The 19,337-nt window shown below is 39.1% G+C and overlaps 1 protein-coding gene across 1 annotated transcript in view; it reads left to right on the top strand.

Moving 5' to 3' along the window:
* PDZD8 (PDZ domain containing 8) overlaps nucleotides 1–19,337 on the top strand; it is a gene marked incomplete at its 5' end in the record, with an annotated part of 97,779 nt that overhangs the window by 71,771 nt on the left and 6,671 nt on the right. The window contains one exon of the mRNA XM_082673160.1: nucleotides 15,558–15,720. Coding sequence (XP_082529286.1) covers nucleotides 15,558–15,720 — 163 coding nt within the window. The remainder of the gene's footprint in view (nucleotides 1–15,557; nucleotides 15,721–19,337) is intronic.

Raw genomic sequence — 19,337 nt, 5'->3', positions numbered from 1 at the left:
TGCGAGCTGAGGCTCGGGTTTCGGTTTCGAACGGAGCGCAGGGAGAGGACTGGGGTTGGCGGCTTGAACATAGCCTGAAGGGGTTAGTGCACCACGGCTAGCCGGGAGGGAGTCCAGGGAAAAGTCTGCACCTGCCGAAGAGGCAAGAGACTTTTTCTTCCCTCTTTGTTTCCTGGTGCGCAAGGAGAGGGGTTTAAGAACGCTGCTTAAAGGAACTCCAGAGACGGGCGCAAGCCGTGGCTAAAAGCGCGAACCCCAGAGACGGGCGCGAGCCGCGGCTAAAAGCGCGGACCCCAGAGACGGGCGCGAGCCGCGGCTAAAACTGCGGACCCCAGAGACGGGCGGGAGACGCTAAGGCTGCTGCTGCCGCCACCAAGGGGCCTGTGTGCGAGCACAGGTCACTCTCCACACCCCTCTTCCGCGGAGCCTGCGCAGCCCGCCACTGCCAGGTTCCCGGGATCCAGGGACAACTTCCCCGGGAGAACGCATGGCGGGCCTCAGGCTGGTGCAACGTCACGCCGGCCTCTGCCACCGCAGGCTCGCCCCGCACTCCGTGCCCCTCCCTCCCCCCCGGCCTGAGTGCGCCAGAGCCCCCGAATCAGCGGCTCCTTTAACCTCGTCCTGTCTGAGCAAAAAACAGACGCCCTCCAGCGACCTCCACACAGAGGCAGGGCCAAATCCAAAGCTGAGACCATGTGAGCTGTGAGAACAAAGAAGAGAAAGGGAAATCTCTCCCAGCAGCTTCAGGAGCAGCGGATTAAAGCTCCACAATCATCTTGATGTACCCTGCATCTGTGGAATACATGAATAGACAACGAATCATCCCAAATTGAGGAGGTGGCCTTCGAGAGCAAGATCTATGATTTTTTCCCCTTTTCCTCTTTTTGTGAATGTGTATGTGTATGCTTCTGTGTGAGATCTTGTCTGTATAGTCTTGCTTCCACCATTTGTCCTAGGGTTCTATCCGTCCATGTTTTTTAAAAAATTTTCTTAATAATTAATTTTAATAACTTTATTATACTTTACCTTCGTTCTTTCTTTCTTTCTTTCTTTCTTTCCTTCCTTCCTTCCTTCCTTCCCTCCTTTAGACTACGAATCATCCCAAATTGAGGAGGTGGTCTCTGAGAGCAAGATTTATGATTTTTCCCCCTTTACCTCTTTTTGTGAGGGTGTATGTGTATGCTTCTGTGTAAGATTTTGTCTGTATAGCTTTGCTTCCAACGTTTGTCCTAAGGTTCTATCCGTCCCTTTTTTTTTTCTAAATAAGTATTTTTTAATTCAATAACTTTATTATACTTTATTTTATTTTTACTGTATCTTCTTTCTTTCTGTCTTTTTTCCTTCCTTCCTTCCTCCCTCCCTCCTTTCTTTCCTTCTTGCCTTCTTTCGTTCTTTGCTTCTTTCTTTCTTTCTTCTTTCCTTCCTTCCTTCCCTCCTTTCCTTCTTTCTTTCCTCATACTTCTACTAATTCTCTCCACTTTTTCTCCCTTTTATTCTGAGCCGTGTGGATGAAAGGCTCTTGGTGCTTCAGCCAGGAGTCAGGGCTCTTCCTCTGAGGTAGGAGAGCCAACTTCAGGACACTGGTCAACAAGAGACCTCCCAGCTCCACGTAATATCAAATGGCGAAAATCTCCCAGAGACCTCCATCTTAACACCAGTACCCAGCTTCACTTAACGACCAGCAAGCTACGGTGCTGGACATCCTATGCCAAACAACTAGCAAAACAGGAACACAGCCCCATCCATTAGCAGAGAGGCTGTCTAAAATCATAATAAGGCCACAGACACCCCAAAACAAACCACCAGATGTGAACCTGCCCACTAGGGAGACAAGATCCAGCCTCATCCACCACAACACAGGCACTAGTCCCCTCCACCAGGAAGCCTACACAACCCACTGAACCAACCTTAGCCACTGGAGACAGACATCAAAAACAGCAGGAACTATGAACCTGCAGCCTGCAAAAAGGAGACCCCAAACACAGTAAGATAAGCAAAATGAGAAGACAGAAAAACACACAGCAGATAAAGGAGCAAGATAAAAATGCACCAGACCTAACAAATGAAGAGGAAATAGGCAGTCTACCTGAAAAAGAATTCAGAATAATGATAGTAAGGATGATCCAAAATCTTGGAAATAGAATGGACAAAATGCAAGAAACAGTTAACAAGGACCTAGAAGAAATAAAGATGAAACAAGCAACGATGAACAACACAATAAATGAAATTAAAAGTACTCTAGATGGGATCAATAGCAGAATAACTGAGGCAGAATAACGGATAAGTGACCTGGAAGATAAAATAGTGGAAATAACTACTGCAGAGCAGAATAAAGAAAAAAGAATGAAAAGAACTGAGGACAGTCTCAGAGACCTCTGGGACAACATTAAACGCACCAACATTCGAATTATAGGGGTTCCAGAAAAAGAAGAGAAAAAGAAAGGGACTGAGAAAATATTTGAAGAGATTATAGTTGAAAACTTCCCTAATATGGGAAAGGAAATAGTTAAGTCCAGGAAGCACAGAGAGTCCCATACAGGATAAATCCAAGGAGAAATACGCCAAGACACATATTAATCAAACTGTCAAAAATTAAATACAAAGAAAGCATATTAAAAGCAGCAAGGGAAAAACAACAAATAACACACAAGGGAATCCCCATAAGGTTAACAGCTGATCTCTCAGCAGAAACCCTACAAGCCAGAAGGGAGTGGCAGGACATACTAAAAGTGATGAAGGAGAAAAACCTGCAGCCAAGACTACTCTACCCAGCAAGGATCTCATTCAGATTTGATGGAGAAATTAAAACCTTTACAGACAAACAAAAGCTGAGAGAGTTCAGCACCACCAAACCAGCTTTACAACAAATGCTAAAGGAACTTCTCTAGACAAGAAACACAAGAGAAGGAAAAGACCTATAATAACGAACCCAAAACAATTTAGAAAATGGGAATAGGAACATACATATCGATAATTACCTTAAATGTAAATGGACTAAATGCTCCCACCAAAAGACACAGATTGGCTGAGTGGATACAAAAACAAGACCCTTATATATGCTGTCTACAAGAGACCCACTTCAGACCTAGAGACACATACAGACTGAAAGTAAGGGGATGGAAAAAGATATTCCATGCAAATGGAAACCAAAAGAAAGCTGGAGTAGCAATTCTCATATCAGACAAAATAGAGTTTAAAATAAGGACTATTAAAAGAGACAAAGAAGGACACTACATAATGATCAAGGGATCGATCCAAGAAGAAGATATAACAATTGTAAATATTTATGCACCCAACGTAGGAGCACCTCAATACATAAGGCAAATACTAACAGCCATAAAAGGGGAAATCGACAGTAACACATCATAGTAGGGGACTTTAACACCCCATTTTCACCCATGGACAGATCATCCAAAATGAAAATAAATAAGGAAACACAAGCTTTAAATGATACATTGAACAAGATGGACTTAATTGATATTTATAGGACACTCCATCCAAAAACAACAGAATACACATTTTTCTCAAGTGCTCATGGAACATTCTCCAGGATAGATCATATCTTGGGTCACAAATCAAGCCTTGGTAAATTTAAGAAAATTGAAATTTTATCAAGTATCTTTTCTGACCACAACGCCATGAGACTAGATATCAATTACAGGAAAAGAGCTGTAAAAAATACAAACACATGGAGGCTAAACAATACACTACTTAATAATGAAGTGATCACTGAAGAAATCAAAGAGGAAATTAAAAAATACCTAGAAACAAATAACAGTGGAGACACAACGACCCAAAACCTATGGGATGAAGCAAAAGCAGTTCTAAGGGGGAAGTCTATAGCAATATAAGCCCACCTTAAGAAGCAGGAAACATCTCGAATAAACAACCTAACCTTGCACCTCAAGCAATTAGAGAAAGAAGAACAAAAAAAAACCCAGAGCTAGCAGAAGGAAAGAAATCATAAAAATCAGATCAGAAATAAATGAAAAAGAAATGAAGGAAACAATAGCAAAGATCAATAAAACTAAAAGCTGGTTCTTTGAGAAGATAAACAAAATAGATAAACCACTAGCCAGACTCATCAAGAAAAAAAGGGAGAAGACTCAAATCAATAGAATTAGAAATGAAAAAGGAGAAGTAACAACTGACACTGCAGAAATAAAAAAGATCATGAGAGATTACTACAAGCAACTCTATGCCAATAAAATGGACAACCTGGAAGAAATGGACAAATTCTTAGAAATGCACAACCTGCCAAGACTGAATCAGGAAGAAATAGAAAATATGAACAGACCAATCACAAGCACTGAAATTGAAACTGTGATTAAAAATCTTCCAACAAACAAAAGCCCAGGACCAGATGGCTTCACAGGCGAATTCTATCAAACATTTAGAGAAGAGCTAACACCTATCCTTCTCAAACTCTTCCAAAATATAGCAGAGGGAGGAACACTCCCAAATTCCTTCTATGAGGCCACCATCACCTTGATACCAAAACCAGACAAGGATGTCACAAAGAAAGAAAACTACAGGCCAATATCACTGATGAACATAGATGCAAAAATCCTCAACAAAATACTAGCAAACAGAATCCAACAGCACATTAAAAGGATCATACACCATGATCAAGTGGGGTTTATTCCAGGAATGCAAGGATTCTTCAATATACGCAAATCTATCAATGTGATAAACCATATTAACAAATTGAAGGAGAAAAACCATATGATCATCTCAATAGATGCAGAGAAAGCTTTTGACAAAATTCAACACTCATTTATGATAAAAACCCTGCAGAAAGTAGGCATAGAGGGAACTTTCCTCAACATAATAAAGGCCATATATGACAAGCCCACAGCAAACATCATCCTCAGTGGTGAAAAACTGAAAGCATTTCCACTAAGATCAGGAACAAGACAAGGTTGCCCACTCTCACCATTCTTATTCAACATAGCTTTGGAAGTTTTAGCCACAGCAATCAGAGAAGAAAAGGAAATAAAAGGAATCCAAATCGGAAAAGAAGAAGTAAAGCTGTCACTGTTTGCAGATGACGTGATACTATACATAGAGAATCCTAAAGATGCTACCAGAAAACTACTAGAGCTAATCAATGAATTTGGTAAAGTAGCAGGATACAAAATTAATGCACAGAAATCTCTGGCATTCCTATATACTAACGATGAAAAATCTGAAAGTGAAATCAAGAAAACACTCCCATTTACCATTGCAACAAAAAGAATAAAATATCTAGGAATAAACCTACCTAAGGAGACAAAAGGCCTGTATGCAGAAAATTATAAGACACTGATGAAACAAAGATGATACAAATAGATGGAGAGATATACCATGTTCTTGGATTGGAAGAATCAACATTGTGAAAATGACTCTACTACCCAAAGCAATCTATAGATTCAATGCAATCCCTATCAAACTACCACTGGCATTTTTCACAGAACTAGAACAAAAAATTTCACAATTTGTATGGAAACACAAAAGACCCCGAATAGCCAGAGCAATCTTGAGAATGAAAAAAGAAGCTGGAGGAATCAGGCTCCCTGACTTCAGACTATACTACAAAGCTACAGTAATCAAGACAGTATGGTACTGGCACAAAAACAGAAAGATAGATCAATGGAACAGGATAGAAAGCCCAGAGATAAACCCACGCACATATGGACACCTTATCTTTGATAAAGGTGGCAGGAATGTACAGTGGAGAAAGGACAGCCTCTTCAATAAGTGGTGCTGGGAAAACTGGACAGGTACATGTAAAAGTATTAGATTAGATCACTCCCTAACACCATACACAAAAATAAGCTCAAAATGGATTAAAGACCTAAACGTAAGGCCAGAAACTATCGAACTCTTAGAGGAAAACATAGGCAGAACACTCTATGACATAAATCACAGCAAGATCGTTTCTGACCCATCTACTAGAGTAATGGAAATAAAAACAAAAATAAACAAATGGGACCTAATGAAACTTAAAAGCTTTTGCACAGCAAAGGAAACCATAAACAAGACCAAAAGATAACCCTCAAAATGGGAGAAAATATTTGCAAATGAAGCAACTGACAAAGGATTAATCTTCAAAATTTACAAGCAGCTCATGCAGCTCAATAACAAAAAAACAAACAACCCAATCCAAAAATGGGCAGAAGACCTAAATAGACATTTCTCCAAAGAAGATATACAGACTGCCAACAGACACATGAAAGAATGCTCAACATCATTAATCATTAGAGAAATGCAAATCAAAACTACAATGAGATATCATCTCACACCAGTCAGAATGGCCATCATCAAAAAATCTAGAAACAATAAATGCTGGAGAGGGTGTGGAGAAAAGGGAACACTCTTGCACTGCTGGTGGGAATGTGAATTGGTTCAGCCACTATGGAGAACAGTATGGCGGTTCCTTAAAAAACTACAAATAGAACTACCATATGACCCAGCAGTCCCACTACTGGGCATATACCCTGAGAAAACCAAAATTCAAAAAGAGTCATGTACCAAAATGTTCATTGCAGCTCTATTTACAATAGCCCGGAGATGGAAACAACCTAAGTGCCCATCATCGGATGAATGGATAAAGAAGATGTGGCACATATATACAATGGAATATTACTCAGCCATAAAAAGAAACAAAATTGAGCTATTTGTAATGAGGTGGATAGACCTAGAGTCTGTCATACAGAGTGAAGTAAGTCAGAAAGAAAAAGACAAATACCGTATGCTAACACATATATATGGAATTTAAGAAAAAAAAATGTCATGAAGAACCTAGGGGTAAGACAGGAATAAAGACGCAGACCTACTGGAGAACGGACTTGAGGATATGGGTAGGGGGAAGGGTGAGCTGTGACAGGACGAGAGAGAGTCATGGACATATACACACTAACAAACGTAAGGTAGATAGCTAGTGGGAAGCAGCCGCATGGCACAGGGATATTGGCTCGGTGCTTTGTGACAGCCTGGAGGGGTGGGATAGGGAGGGTGGGAGGGAGGGAGACGCAAGAGGGAAGACATATGGGAACATATGTATATGTATAACTGATTCACTTTGTTATAAAGCAGAAACTAACACACCATTGTAAAGCAATTATACCCCAATAAAGATGTTAAAAAAAAATTATGTCCATGTTAGGAAGGGATTAAAAAATCAGTGTTGTTCCCCACCCTGCCCCCCCAAGGTGAAAATAAGGCATCCCAGCTGGGTCCAGGGAAGGCTAAAAGGATTTCAGAGTGTGAGAGCTCTTAAAGGCTATCTTGTTGTTTTTACTAAATTGCTCTGCACCAGATAGGTACACATGCAGCTAGAATTTTTTAACCTGTGTCTAACATGATTGGTGAAGTTAAATGCAGGCTGTCTGCAATCTTGTATGTGTTGACTAGTGATTAAGCTCATGTAATTGCTGTTTAGTATGTGTCAGCAATTCTTGACAATTGAGAAACTTTTTTTTGGTATGTCATGCTAAAAAATACTAGAAATAGTATTTCTCTTCCAATAGAAGTTTATCTTTTGGTTTCAACTAAATTCAGGCCAATTGACACAGGCTAAGCCACAGAGAAAGCACTTTACATCCTACATTTTTTTTTCTATTCCTATGATAGATTGGTTTATTGATTATTTATCTATGTTGACAACAATATTAAAGAATTTCTTCATAACAGTTCAGAGTATAATCAACTACTAAAATATGAGTTGCAGATAATAAAGCCCATTTTATTTAGCACATGAAGGGTGCTACAAGGGCAGGGAGCAGGGATGTGCTCCTGGCCCAGCAAGGATGGCCTCCAACAGTTCTCCACTCCTCCCAGACTCTCCGAAGCCCACCGCACTGCTCCTGGGAGTAGGGACGGCAGCTCAAGCCTGGGGACGCATCTTATGAGTTTGGAGGTGCCTGGGCCTACACCCTTCAGAGACCTTCTCTGTCGCTAACACGCCAGGACCTGGAGCTGCCAGCCTGGGGGGTCCTCTTGTTGTGGAGCAAGGGCTCATGTGGACTATGAGGACTGTTTCCTAGCTTTTTTAGTAGAGCAGGGGGACAGGAAAGGGAGAGTGACACAGTAACCTGTACACATACGTACACAACACGTGTATAAAGCTGAACTTTTTAACAAGTAGGCTTTTAGATGCAGATAACCGTTCCCATTCCATAATGGGAAAACCATTCCTGGTCCATAATGTAAAGGTGCAGAAGGAGGTGAAAGCCCAACACTAACAGCATGTGTTTGAATCAAAGTAAGGGTGTATTTGCAGGGTGCCAAGCAAGAGAGTGGGAAACAAGTCTCAGATCCACTCCAATTTGGACTTGATTGAGGGACTTTTTTAAAGGGGAAGAACAAAGAGGCTGGGATTAATCATCAACTTGTACCATTTCCTTTTTATTAATATGTGATTTTTTTTAATTGAGGGATAGTTGATATACAGTATTATGTAAGTTTCAGGTGTACAACATAGTAATTCATAATTTTATAGGTTATATTCCATTTATAGTTATTCTAAAATATTGGCTATATTCCTTGTGCTGTACAATATATCTTTGTAGCTTATTTATTTTGTACATGGTAGTTTGTTGCTTTTAACTGCCTACCCCTATCTTGCCCCTTCCCTCTTCCCTCTCCCCACTGGTAACCACTAGGTTACTCTATGTGACATTTCTTTTTTTTTCTTTTTTTGTAATTGAAATATAGTTGATTTACAATATTGTGTTAGTTTCAGGTGTACAGCACAGTGATTCAGTTTTATGTATGTATTTTTTCAGATTATTTTCCATTATAGGTTATTGTAAGATATTGAATATAGTTCCCTGTGCTATACAGTAAATCTTTGTTGCTTATCTATTTTGTGTACAATAGTTTGTATCTCTTAATTCCATACTGTATGTGACTTTTTTTTTTTTTTTTTGGCTCTGTTAGGTCTTCATTGCTGTGCACGGGCTTTCTCTAGTTGCAGTGAGCAGGGGGCTACTCTTCCTTGCGGTGTGTGGGCTTCTCATTGCGGTGGCTTCTCTTGTTGCAGAGCATGGGCTCTAGGCGCGCAGGCTTCAGTAGTTGTGGCACACAGGCTCAGTAGTTGTGGCTCGCGGGCTCTAGAGCACAGATTGTGGCACACGGGCTTAGCTGCTCCATGGCATGTGGATTTTCCCCGACCGTGGCTCAAACCCGTGTCCCCTGCATTGGCAGGCGGATTCTTAACCACTGTGCCACCAGGGAAGTCCTATGTGACATTTCTTTATCATAGTTTAAGGAGTCAGGATGTCTCTGTTTTATGATTCTCAGGCCAGGTGGTCCATGGTTCAGGGGTCTGTTAGCTCGTCTTGTGCTGGGGAAACAACCTGAGTTTGTATGTTAATGATGATATCTACAGCAGCAATTTTGGTACATTAATGATGTTAACAATAGTAATCTTAGCCATCTGACTCTAGTTGATTAATGTTCAGTTAGCACAGGATTGGGGTAAGAGGTGACAAAGAAAGGAAATAAAATTTTAGATAGAATAACTGTAAACTCAGTAAGGGAACTCTGTTTTAGGGGGACTTGGTTTTACTCTGTAGGACGATGGTGAGGATAGCACCACACTTCTGAAGCCCCGAGCCCCCATCACCTCCTGGACAGGCCCCTATATGCAGAAGAGGCAGCCTCTGGTGTCAGGAGGAGCTGCTGGTATAGCACTGACCCAGGCGCTCCTCTCCTTCTCTTACCCATCTTGCAGGCGCTAAGTCCCTGCAAGGGCAGGCGGCAGAGGCCCCTGGCTAGGCTCAGGCAGATTCCATCCTACATTTATAATGTAGTTGTAGCTTTGTAGTTAATAAATACAGCACTTTGAGTTTAATGAGATATTGTATATGGTGGTCTCTAACACGGTGCCTGGTAAGCCAGAACCCGTTTGAAACAGATACCTACTAAAACTCACTTAAGTAAAAAAGGTGTGCTTATTTTGAGGATTCCGGGATTTCATGCCACAGTCAGGTGTCAGGGTCACTGTTCATGGTTGTGTGGGCTAGGGTCTGCATAGCTTTTAGTAGGAGTACAGCAAGGCCTTAGCAACAAACTGGAACTAGAAACTAAATCACTGTCAGCCTCTCTCTCTTTGCAGACAAAATGAGTTCTGTAGATGTTAATTTTTCCTTAATCATAGCTTATCTTTTGGAATAGGGGAGTACCCAGATTTTGGTGGGCTTAAAAACATCTAATTGGCTTTTTATGAGAAAGGAAAAGTTATTACATGATGGTTAGAATTGACTGAAGGTCTCCCATCCATAATCTATTCCTGTATTTGTTATCACACATTTTCATCCTGCTTTTCTTTTTTTTAATAAAGATTTCATGATCAGCAATCCAAAGGAAAATATAATATTGTTCCATGTTCACTTTTTCTTCACTATGCTTTTGTTTGTCCATAAGAAATACAATTTTTTCTCTCTGCTATTCCTTTTTTCAGCCCCTTCCTTTTCCTTTCATTTGATATGTCTTTAGTCTACAACATAGAGGAAACCTTCTAGCAGGATGAAAACATAATTTTGTGAAAAGGTAGATATTTACCACCATTGGTATGATTTCTGTTCTTTGGAAGTAAAGACCATGCTTGAGCCCATTCTTCTCCTAGTGGGTTTGAACTGGCTGCTGTTCTCTTACTGAATGTCGACATCAGTCACCGTCTTTGTCTTTTCTAATGGGAGAGTTTTTAAAGTCATATGATCATAAAATTAGCTTCTCAGTCTTGATCCTGTAAAAGTAAATTAAGGTTTGAACGATATAAGATAGTTTAAATATTCTAATGCCCTGAATTGATGTTTGTTTCATAATATGTTTGCCTTGTTTCCTCAGCTGTATATTGAGTTCATTCACAGCAGATTGGCTTTTAAATTTCCTTTTGTATCCTGTTTTGACTAGTAGTGCTGAGTCTTACTAATAAGTATAATAGATGCTGAAACTTTTCATAGCTCTGCATCTGAGAAAGACATTGTTGAAGACGTCATATTTTACCTCTAAATATTTCAGTATGAATCTTCTAAAAATAGAACATTTTACGTAACTACAATAACCATTATCACACATAAGAAAATTAATAATTCCTTAATTTCACCAAAGTTTCAGTCTATATTAAAATGCTCCCAGTGTCCCATAAATGTTTCTGTAGATTTTTTTTCCCTGAACCAGGATCTTACCAAGATTCAGACATTACATTCGGTTGTTCCAGCTCTTTAGTCTTTCTTTGTCTCTCTCTTTCTCTCTCTTTTTTTTTAATCTAAATGTTTGTCTCTCCTTTTGGGTGACTTTTCAAATCTGCTCATTCCTTCTACATTTATTAACTGGCTTCTTTTTAGGCAGGAGTAGGGTGGAGGGGTAAAGAAAAACTTCGCTTTGACTGAGTGCTAAATAATTTAATATGTAAACAAATGGATAGGTGAATTTAAGAGCTAATTGCAGAAGCAGTACTTACATAAATCCTACATTTAAAGTGAAAGCTATGTTGTTGAAAGAAAAACCTCCAAGAAAAGCAAAAGGCTATACAAGACAGAAAATGTAAAGATGTCCAGGTTCTCAGTAAATCATATTTATATAGTCACAATATTATAAACATGACTGACTTCCAGTCAACCTTGGTAGCTTAAAAATAGTTTAAAAATTAATATAATAGCTATCAACTTTCATGGTAGAGTTTAGAAGGTAGAAGGTATAAAGGGGAGAAGTGAAGGGAAAGATAGAAGTCCTAGTATCAAGAGAGATATTGTCTGTAGTTGATGAAATAAGAAATATAGGGGTATAAGTATATTAATTAAAGTTATAAAGAGGTTATGCAGAGGAACTAAAAATAATGATGTAGGGCTTCCCTGGTGGCGCAGTGGTTGAGAGTCCGCCTGCCGATGCAGGGGACACGGGTTCGTGCCCCGGTCTGGGAAGATCCCACATGCCGCGGAGCGGCTGGACCCGTGAGCCATGGCCGCTGAGCCTGCGCGTCCAGAGCCTGTGCTCCGCAACAGGAGAGGCCACAACAGTGAGAGGCCCGCGTAACGCGAAAAAAAAATAATGATGTAACTCTACGGTAATTTGGGGGCAGGAGAATGGACTATCATCCTTATCTATTATAATAGGAAGTCAACACGTTGTCCAAAATTTTATATCTTAAGAAATGATGATGTTAATTTCTACAACTAATATCTGTCCTTAGGCTAATACCACACTGTCTTAATTACGCTAACATTATATAGTAAGCCTTGAAATTAGGTAGTATAAGTCCTTCAGCCTTGTTCTATTTAAGGATGGCTTTGATTGTTCTAGGTCTTTTACCTTTCCAAAGTCCTGCAAAGATTTTTACTGGGATTACTTTGAATCTGTAGATAAATTTGGGAGGAATTGGCATCTTAACAATAATGAGTTTTCCAATCCATGAACATGGTGTCATTCTTCATTTATTTAGGTCTTCTTTAATTTCCCTTTGCAGAAGTTTTCAGCATACAGGTTTTGTACATCTTCAATTAAATTTAATCCTAAAAGAAGATGTGGTATGTGTGTATATATATATATACACACACACACACACACACACACACACACACACACACACACACACACACACACACACAATGGAATACTACTTATCCATAAAAAGAGAAAAAAGATGAAATCTTGCCATTTGTGACAACATGGATGGAGGGCATTGTGCTAAATGAAGTAAGTCAGAGAAAGACAAGACCTTATGATTTTACTCATATTGTAGAATATAAACAAATAAAAACAAAATAAATGAACAAACCAAAAAAAACAAACATGTTGATAATAGAGAACAAAGTAGTGGTTACTAACCAGAGAGGAAGGGGCTGGGAGGAGAGGTGGTGGTGAAATGGATAAAGGGGATTAGTTGTATGGTGATAGATGGAAACTAAAGTTTTGGTGATGAGTACACACTGTAGTGTATACAGAAGCAGAAATGTAATGTACATGTGAAACATAGAATGTTATAAACCAATGTTACCTCAATAAAAGATAAATTTTAAAAATTTAATCCTAAGTATTTTTATGCTATTACAAATTAATTTGCTTTCTTTATTTTCTAATTATTTGTTGGTAATATATAGAAACATATTTGCCTTTTGTATATTGACTTTGTAGTCTGTGACCTAATTTCACTTATTAGTTCTAAAAGTTGTTTTGTAGATGTCTTGGGATTATCCATGTATAGGGTCATATTATATGCAAATAAAGACCGTTTTTCTTCTCCCTTTCCATTCTTTATGTCTTCCCTTTTTCTTACATCATGACCCTAACTATACCCCCCAGTATAATAATGAATGGAAGTGGTAAGAACAGAAATCCTTGCTTTGTTCCTGATCTTGGGTAGAGAACAGGTCTTTCACCCTTGAGTATTATGTTACTTATAGATTTCTGTAGATGCCTATAATCAGATTTAGGATGTTCCCTTGTAGTTCTATTTTGTTGGGGGCTTTTATCATAAATGGATGTTAATTTTTTTTTGCGGCTATTAAAATATTTATATGGTTTTCTCCTTTCTTTTCTTAATATGGTGACTTATACTAATTGACTCCTGGGTGCTTGAATCAACCTTGAATTCCTGGAATCAACTCCACTTGGTTATGATTATTATCCTTTTCATATATTATTGGGTTGAATTCCCTAAAATTTTGTTAAGAAATTTTGCATCCATATTTGAACATTAGAAATATTAGTCTGTAGTTCTGCTTTCTTGTCTGGGTTTGGGAATTAGGGTTACATTGGCCTTAACACATGATTTAGGAAGCATACCCTCCTCCTCTATTTCTAAAAGATTCTAAGTAAGATTGTTATTTCAACAATTCATAATGAAGCAGTCTAGACCCGGAGGGAATTTTTTTGTGCAAAGGTTTATGAATTTTATGTTTTTAATTGATATAGGGGTGTTCAAATTTTCTATTTTTTTAGTCAGTTTTTCTCATTTGTTATCTTTCAAGGAAATTTTTCCATTTCATCTAGGTTGTCAAATGTATTGACATAAAGTTGTGCATAATGTTGCCTATTCTCTTAATGTCTCTAGATTCTGTAGTGATATTCCCCTCTTATTTTGATTTTGGTAGTACACATTTTTCTTTATCAGTTTATCCTAGAGGCTTATCAGTTTTATTGACTATTTCATTGAATCAGCTTTCATGATTTCTTTGTTGTTTTAGTTTCTATTACATTGATTTCTGTTCTTTCCTTCTACTTTGGAGTTTCTAGTTTTTTAAGGAATGAACTGAGATCACTAATTTTAGAATTTTTTTCCTGATATAAGTATTCAAAGCTATAAATTTCCTCTAAACACTGTTTTAGTTGCATCCCACAAGTTTTGATAGATTGTATTTTCATCATCATTCCACTCAGAATATTTTTTTTAATATAAATTTATTGTTTTATGGCTGTGTTGGGTCTTGGTTGCTGCACAGGGGCTTTCTCTAGTTGTGGCGAGCAGGGGCTACTCTTCATTGCAGTGCAGGGGCTTCTCATTGTGGTGGCTTCTCTTGTTGCAGAGCACAGGCTCTAGGCGCACAGGCTTCAGTAGTTGTAGCACACAGGCTCAGCAGTTGTGGCTCGCAAGCCCAGTAGTTGTGGCACATGGGCTTAGTTGCTCCACAGCATGTGGAATCTTCCCAGACCAGGGCTCAAACCTGTGTCCCCTGCATTGGGAAGTGGATTCTCAACCACCACGCCACCAGGGAAGTCCCCAGAATATTTTTTAATTTCCCTTCTGATTTCTTCTTTGACCATGAATTTCTTAAAGTGTGTTGTTTTACTTTTCAAATGTTTGGGGTTTTTCTAGTTTTCTTACTGTTAATTGATTGCTAATTTAATTCCATTCAAAGAACGTATCTTGGATTTCAGTCTTTTTAAATGTATCAACGCTTGTTTTATGACCGTAGCACATCCTGGTGGACTTACCATGTGTACCTGAAAATAATGTGTATTCTGGCATTGTTAGGTATAGTGTTCTATAAATGTCATTTAAGTCAAGGTTGATCACGTTCAGATCGTCTATGTCTTCGTCTGTTTTTTCTAGTTATATTGGTTGCTGAGAGAAGGATGGAGAAATAGGTATACCTCTAATAGCAGGTCTGGTAAAGTATTAATTGCAAAGGGACATGCATTCAAGTCAAGAAGAATTTGTTACTATATTTTATAACCTACCACAGGGTTCATTTTAATTTTCTTTGTGCTTTTGTATATTTTTAAAATTTTCTGTAATAAAACCTTAAAAACCAAATCATCTTTGATAATGATGCCAGAGTTTAGGGAGTGCATGCCACATGCTATACCAGATGTAGGAAGAATATTTAGGATTTCTATTTGTTTATGTTCACCTTATCATTTAAAAGGTTCGATGGCACAAATGTGCAGTCTGAGCATATCTTAATTTATATTGTCACAATAAAAGATTTCCTCCCTCCTTTATTAGTCTGTAATAATAACCACCATGGTATAAAAGTCAGTGTCAACTGTAGTGCTCTCGATGTGTTGTTTTCTCACTCCACTACTGTGAACCCATTGAATCTGTTTTCATTTTTTTATCTTTATCAAAGGTTGAATTAATAAAGGGGAATTTACAAAGTGTCGGACTTACACTTCGTCTTGTCCAGTCAACTGACGGGTATGCTGGGCACGTCATAATTGAGACCGTGGCCCCAAACTCGCCTGCTGCAATTGCTGATCTTCAGCGGGGAGATCGACTGATTGCTATTGGAGGTAATTATGCTGATGTGCAATATACCTGACATTTACAAAGAAAACCAGAGAACAGATGTGGGGGTTTTTCCTCTCTTCTTTATTTCTTTTTATTATTTTTTTTTATTTTTGGCTGTGTTGGGTCTCCATGGCTGTGTGCGGGCTTTCTCTAGTTGCAGCGAGCGGGGTCTACTCTTCGTTGCGGTGTGTGGTCTTCTCATTGCAGTGGCTTCTCTGTTGTGGAGCATGGGCTCTAGGCACGCGGGCTCAGTAGTTGTGGCTCGTGGGCTCTAGAGCACAGGTTCAGTAGTTGTGGCACATGGGCTTAGTCGCTCCATGGCATGTGAGATCTTCCCAGGCCAGGGCTCGAACCTGGGCATGTCCCCTGCAATGGCAGGTGGATTCTTAACCACTGCGCCACCAGGGAAGTCCCTCTTCCTTCTTTATTTCTATAAGCACGTTACTTTTACAATGGAAAGAAAGTAATAACTATACTATAAATAAATACTTAAAAAATTTGAAACACATCATTTTAGTTCTAATTATAAATCTTGAAAATATTTCATCTTTAGACCATTTTCCTCCTACTTCTATTTTTTTTTTATTGAATGTGAAAGAAAGGGCAGGTCAACAGTTATCTTTCTGTGTGGCCACCACCATTAGTACTCTGAGCCTAAAACTGACAATGTTAGCACTACTGCCCCCATCACTCAGGACTAGATAATTAACAGGAGAGCGATTCCTTGTCTAAAAGGGCACACCTGAACTGGCCTGTTGCCCCTTATTGTTCCTGACTGGGCAGCCATTTGTTAATAGATTGTCATTCAGAGTGCAGCCCAGATCACTGTCACTGGCAGAAAAATGTGTCACCTGCATGCCTTCCTATCAGTTGGATTGATAACAACAAAAACTCTCTATTGTTAGGCAGATTATTTGCTTGCATGTTTATAAATAAGCAGTAAGACTCACTGTGGACATCAGTGGGGGAAAAGTCCAAACCTTTTCAGACCTTTGTAGTACGTGGCCCACCCATTCTAGGCTTGTCAAGAGATTTCTTGAGCCCATGGTTGGTTACAATTGAGCTTTTAAAGGCAACATGGAATATTCTCTCACAGCTAAAACAATAAATAACAAGGTAAATTAGTTCCTAAATTAAGGAGCAGTTGTCTTTGGTTATATGTTGAAGAAACTCTACCTTTAATTCATATCCATCATGACAATAAAATAATGAAAATGATTTAATTGCATACCTGGAAGCCCCACTAAGTCAATATTTCACATGGAAATCCCTCTGATTATGTCATAAACAGTGCTTTTCAAACTCTCTTGTGTATTCCAATCACCCAGGCATGGTGTTAAAATGTGGATTCTGATTCAGTAGACCTGGGGTGGTGTTCCAGGTTCTGTATTTCTAACAGGCTCCCAGATGATGATACTGGTTCATAGACACTTAGGATAATAAGGCTATAAAATAAACCTCATCTGTGACGTAGTTATTTAACATAAACATAACAGTTATCCCTCAGCTAAAAATCATAATTCAGTATGAATTTTTTTTTATGTATACATATACCCTGTTTGGTTTTACCTACAGCATAAAATTGTTTTCTTTTTTACATCCTTTTATGAAAGATTTTTGTTTTCAATTATACAAGTAGTAAATATCTGTTATCAAAAATAAATAAATAAATCCAAGCAATATAAATACAGGCAGGGTGAAAAAGCAAAAGTCATCTCTTTGTGTCTAACATTTGTAAAAATAATAATATTCATTGAGATAAGGGGAGGGTATGATACACATTCTTTTTTTTATAGCTATACTTTATTTGTATGGGTATACAACATTTTAAAAACATTTAGTGGGCTTCCCTGGTGGCGCAGTGGTTGAGAGTCCGCCTGCTGATGCAGGGGACACGGGTTCGTGCCCCGGTCCGGGAAGATCCCACATGCCGCGAAGCGGCTGGGCCCGTGAGCCATGGCCGCTGGGCCTGCGCGTCCGGAGCCTGTTCTGCGCAACGGGAGAGGCCACAACAGTCAGAGGCCCGCGTACCGCAAAAAAAAAAAAAAAAAAAATTTAGTAACGGGATTGGTGATAATTGAAATAAGATTGGCAAAATGTTTGTTATATTTAAGCTCAGTGATGGAGTTCATTTTACTATTTCCTCTGCTTTTGAGTATATTTGAAATATTCCAAAAGAAAAATAATCCATATTTGGCTGAACAGTCCCAAGAGGCAGATGTTAAGTCACAAAGAATGAGTTTAGATTGAGCCGAAGTTTTTTGCCTACCTCAGATCATTAGATGGACTTAATTTTTATTTATGTCAAACTACAGTTTTGCTGGTTCATAGTGTGGTTAAAGGGAAGCAGAAGAAATTAAGGCTGGATGAATCATGAAGTCATACTAGAAAGCTCTGAATTTCAGTATGAGTTTGTAGGCTAAAGGTTTTTGAGCCAATGTTTTAGGAAAACTGGGGAGCAATATATGTTTGGTGATTAAAATAGGGAAGATCTAAGTGAGGGATCATAGTAAAAAGCTGTTTATTACTATAGTGGAAGCCAGTGGTCAGGAGGATCTGAAAGGAGGAAGAATGAAAATGGACTGGAACTCTAACAGGATTGACAGCAGACTGAATCTATCTAGGGAGTCAGCCATCTCCATGATTCAGATCGGGTTAACTGGGAGGGTGGCAAATTGATTCACATAGTAGTGAGAACAGGAAGATGAGAAGGTCAAAGAGAGGTTTTAACTTCACTGAATTTGTAGCATCAACGAAACATCCAGGTGGTGATATCCAGAAGTAGCTGGGAATGTACGACTAGAGTGAAGAAGAGCGGATGCCAACCAAAGAAAAAGTTGATAGTTGAAACTACTGAAATGGGTGTAATCTAGGGAGAGAATAAAAAGGCAGAGAAACTAAAGAAAAAAACATGGGAACATTTGCATACAAGGGACAGATATAGGTGGGGGAAAAAAGAAAGCAGAGATGATCAGAGCCAAATTAGTACAGTGTTGTGAAAACCAAGGAAAACAAGGTTTTAAAGGAGAAGAAGGAAGGGAATTAAGATTTTAGCAAGGATAATTGATAGAGCAGAGTCCTGAAGGGGATAGGGAGTAGGATCCAAAGTACAAGGGATACTTCCTCCTCTAAGATGGCTTAATCCTGAAAATGACTGGCAGGGAGGAGAGGTGGCTTCTTACTGATCTTCAGTATATAAGGTGATGTCATCTACAGAATAAAAGAGAGTAGGAAGGGTGGGTTTCAGGGGAATAAGAAAGGTTTGAAGCTGGTGTTTGGAGACTGAGTTGTTTAGAGACCAATCAAAAGAATGCTAAAGCAGCACTGAAAGCCTTGCTGCAGATAGATGGTATAACTCGGGAGTTGTATCCAGGTGATAAGCTCAGGAGCAGGAAAGGGAGATAAGGGGCTAGCAAAGCTGGGGATCAGAAAGACAGGTAGATGGCAGAAGAGGAAAGGGCTGGGGCAAAAGAATAAAAAAGCTTGATGTGAACACCACTGAAGTCTTGAACTGAGGTTGGGGAGAAAAGCAAGTGGTGTCAGGAGACCAGCTGGACCATGAGAGCAAAGGAGGAATGACTGGACATGGAAACTACCTCAAAACAGATTCAGTTAGCAG

This window comes from Grampus griseus, assembly GCF_964374135.1.
Source record: "Grampus griseus genome assembly, chromosome: 16".
NCBI lineage: Eukaryota > Metazoa > Chordata > Mammalia > Artiodactyla > Delphinidae > Grampus > Grampus griseus.
Note: the sequence above shows the minus strand (reverse complement) of the source record. Positions and strands in the feature narration are given on the sequence as shown.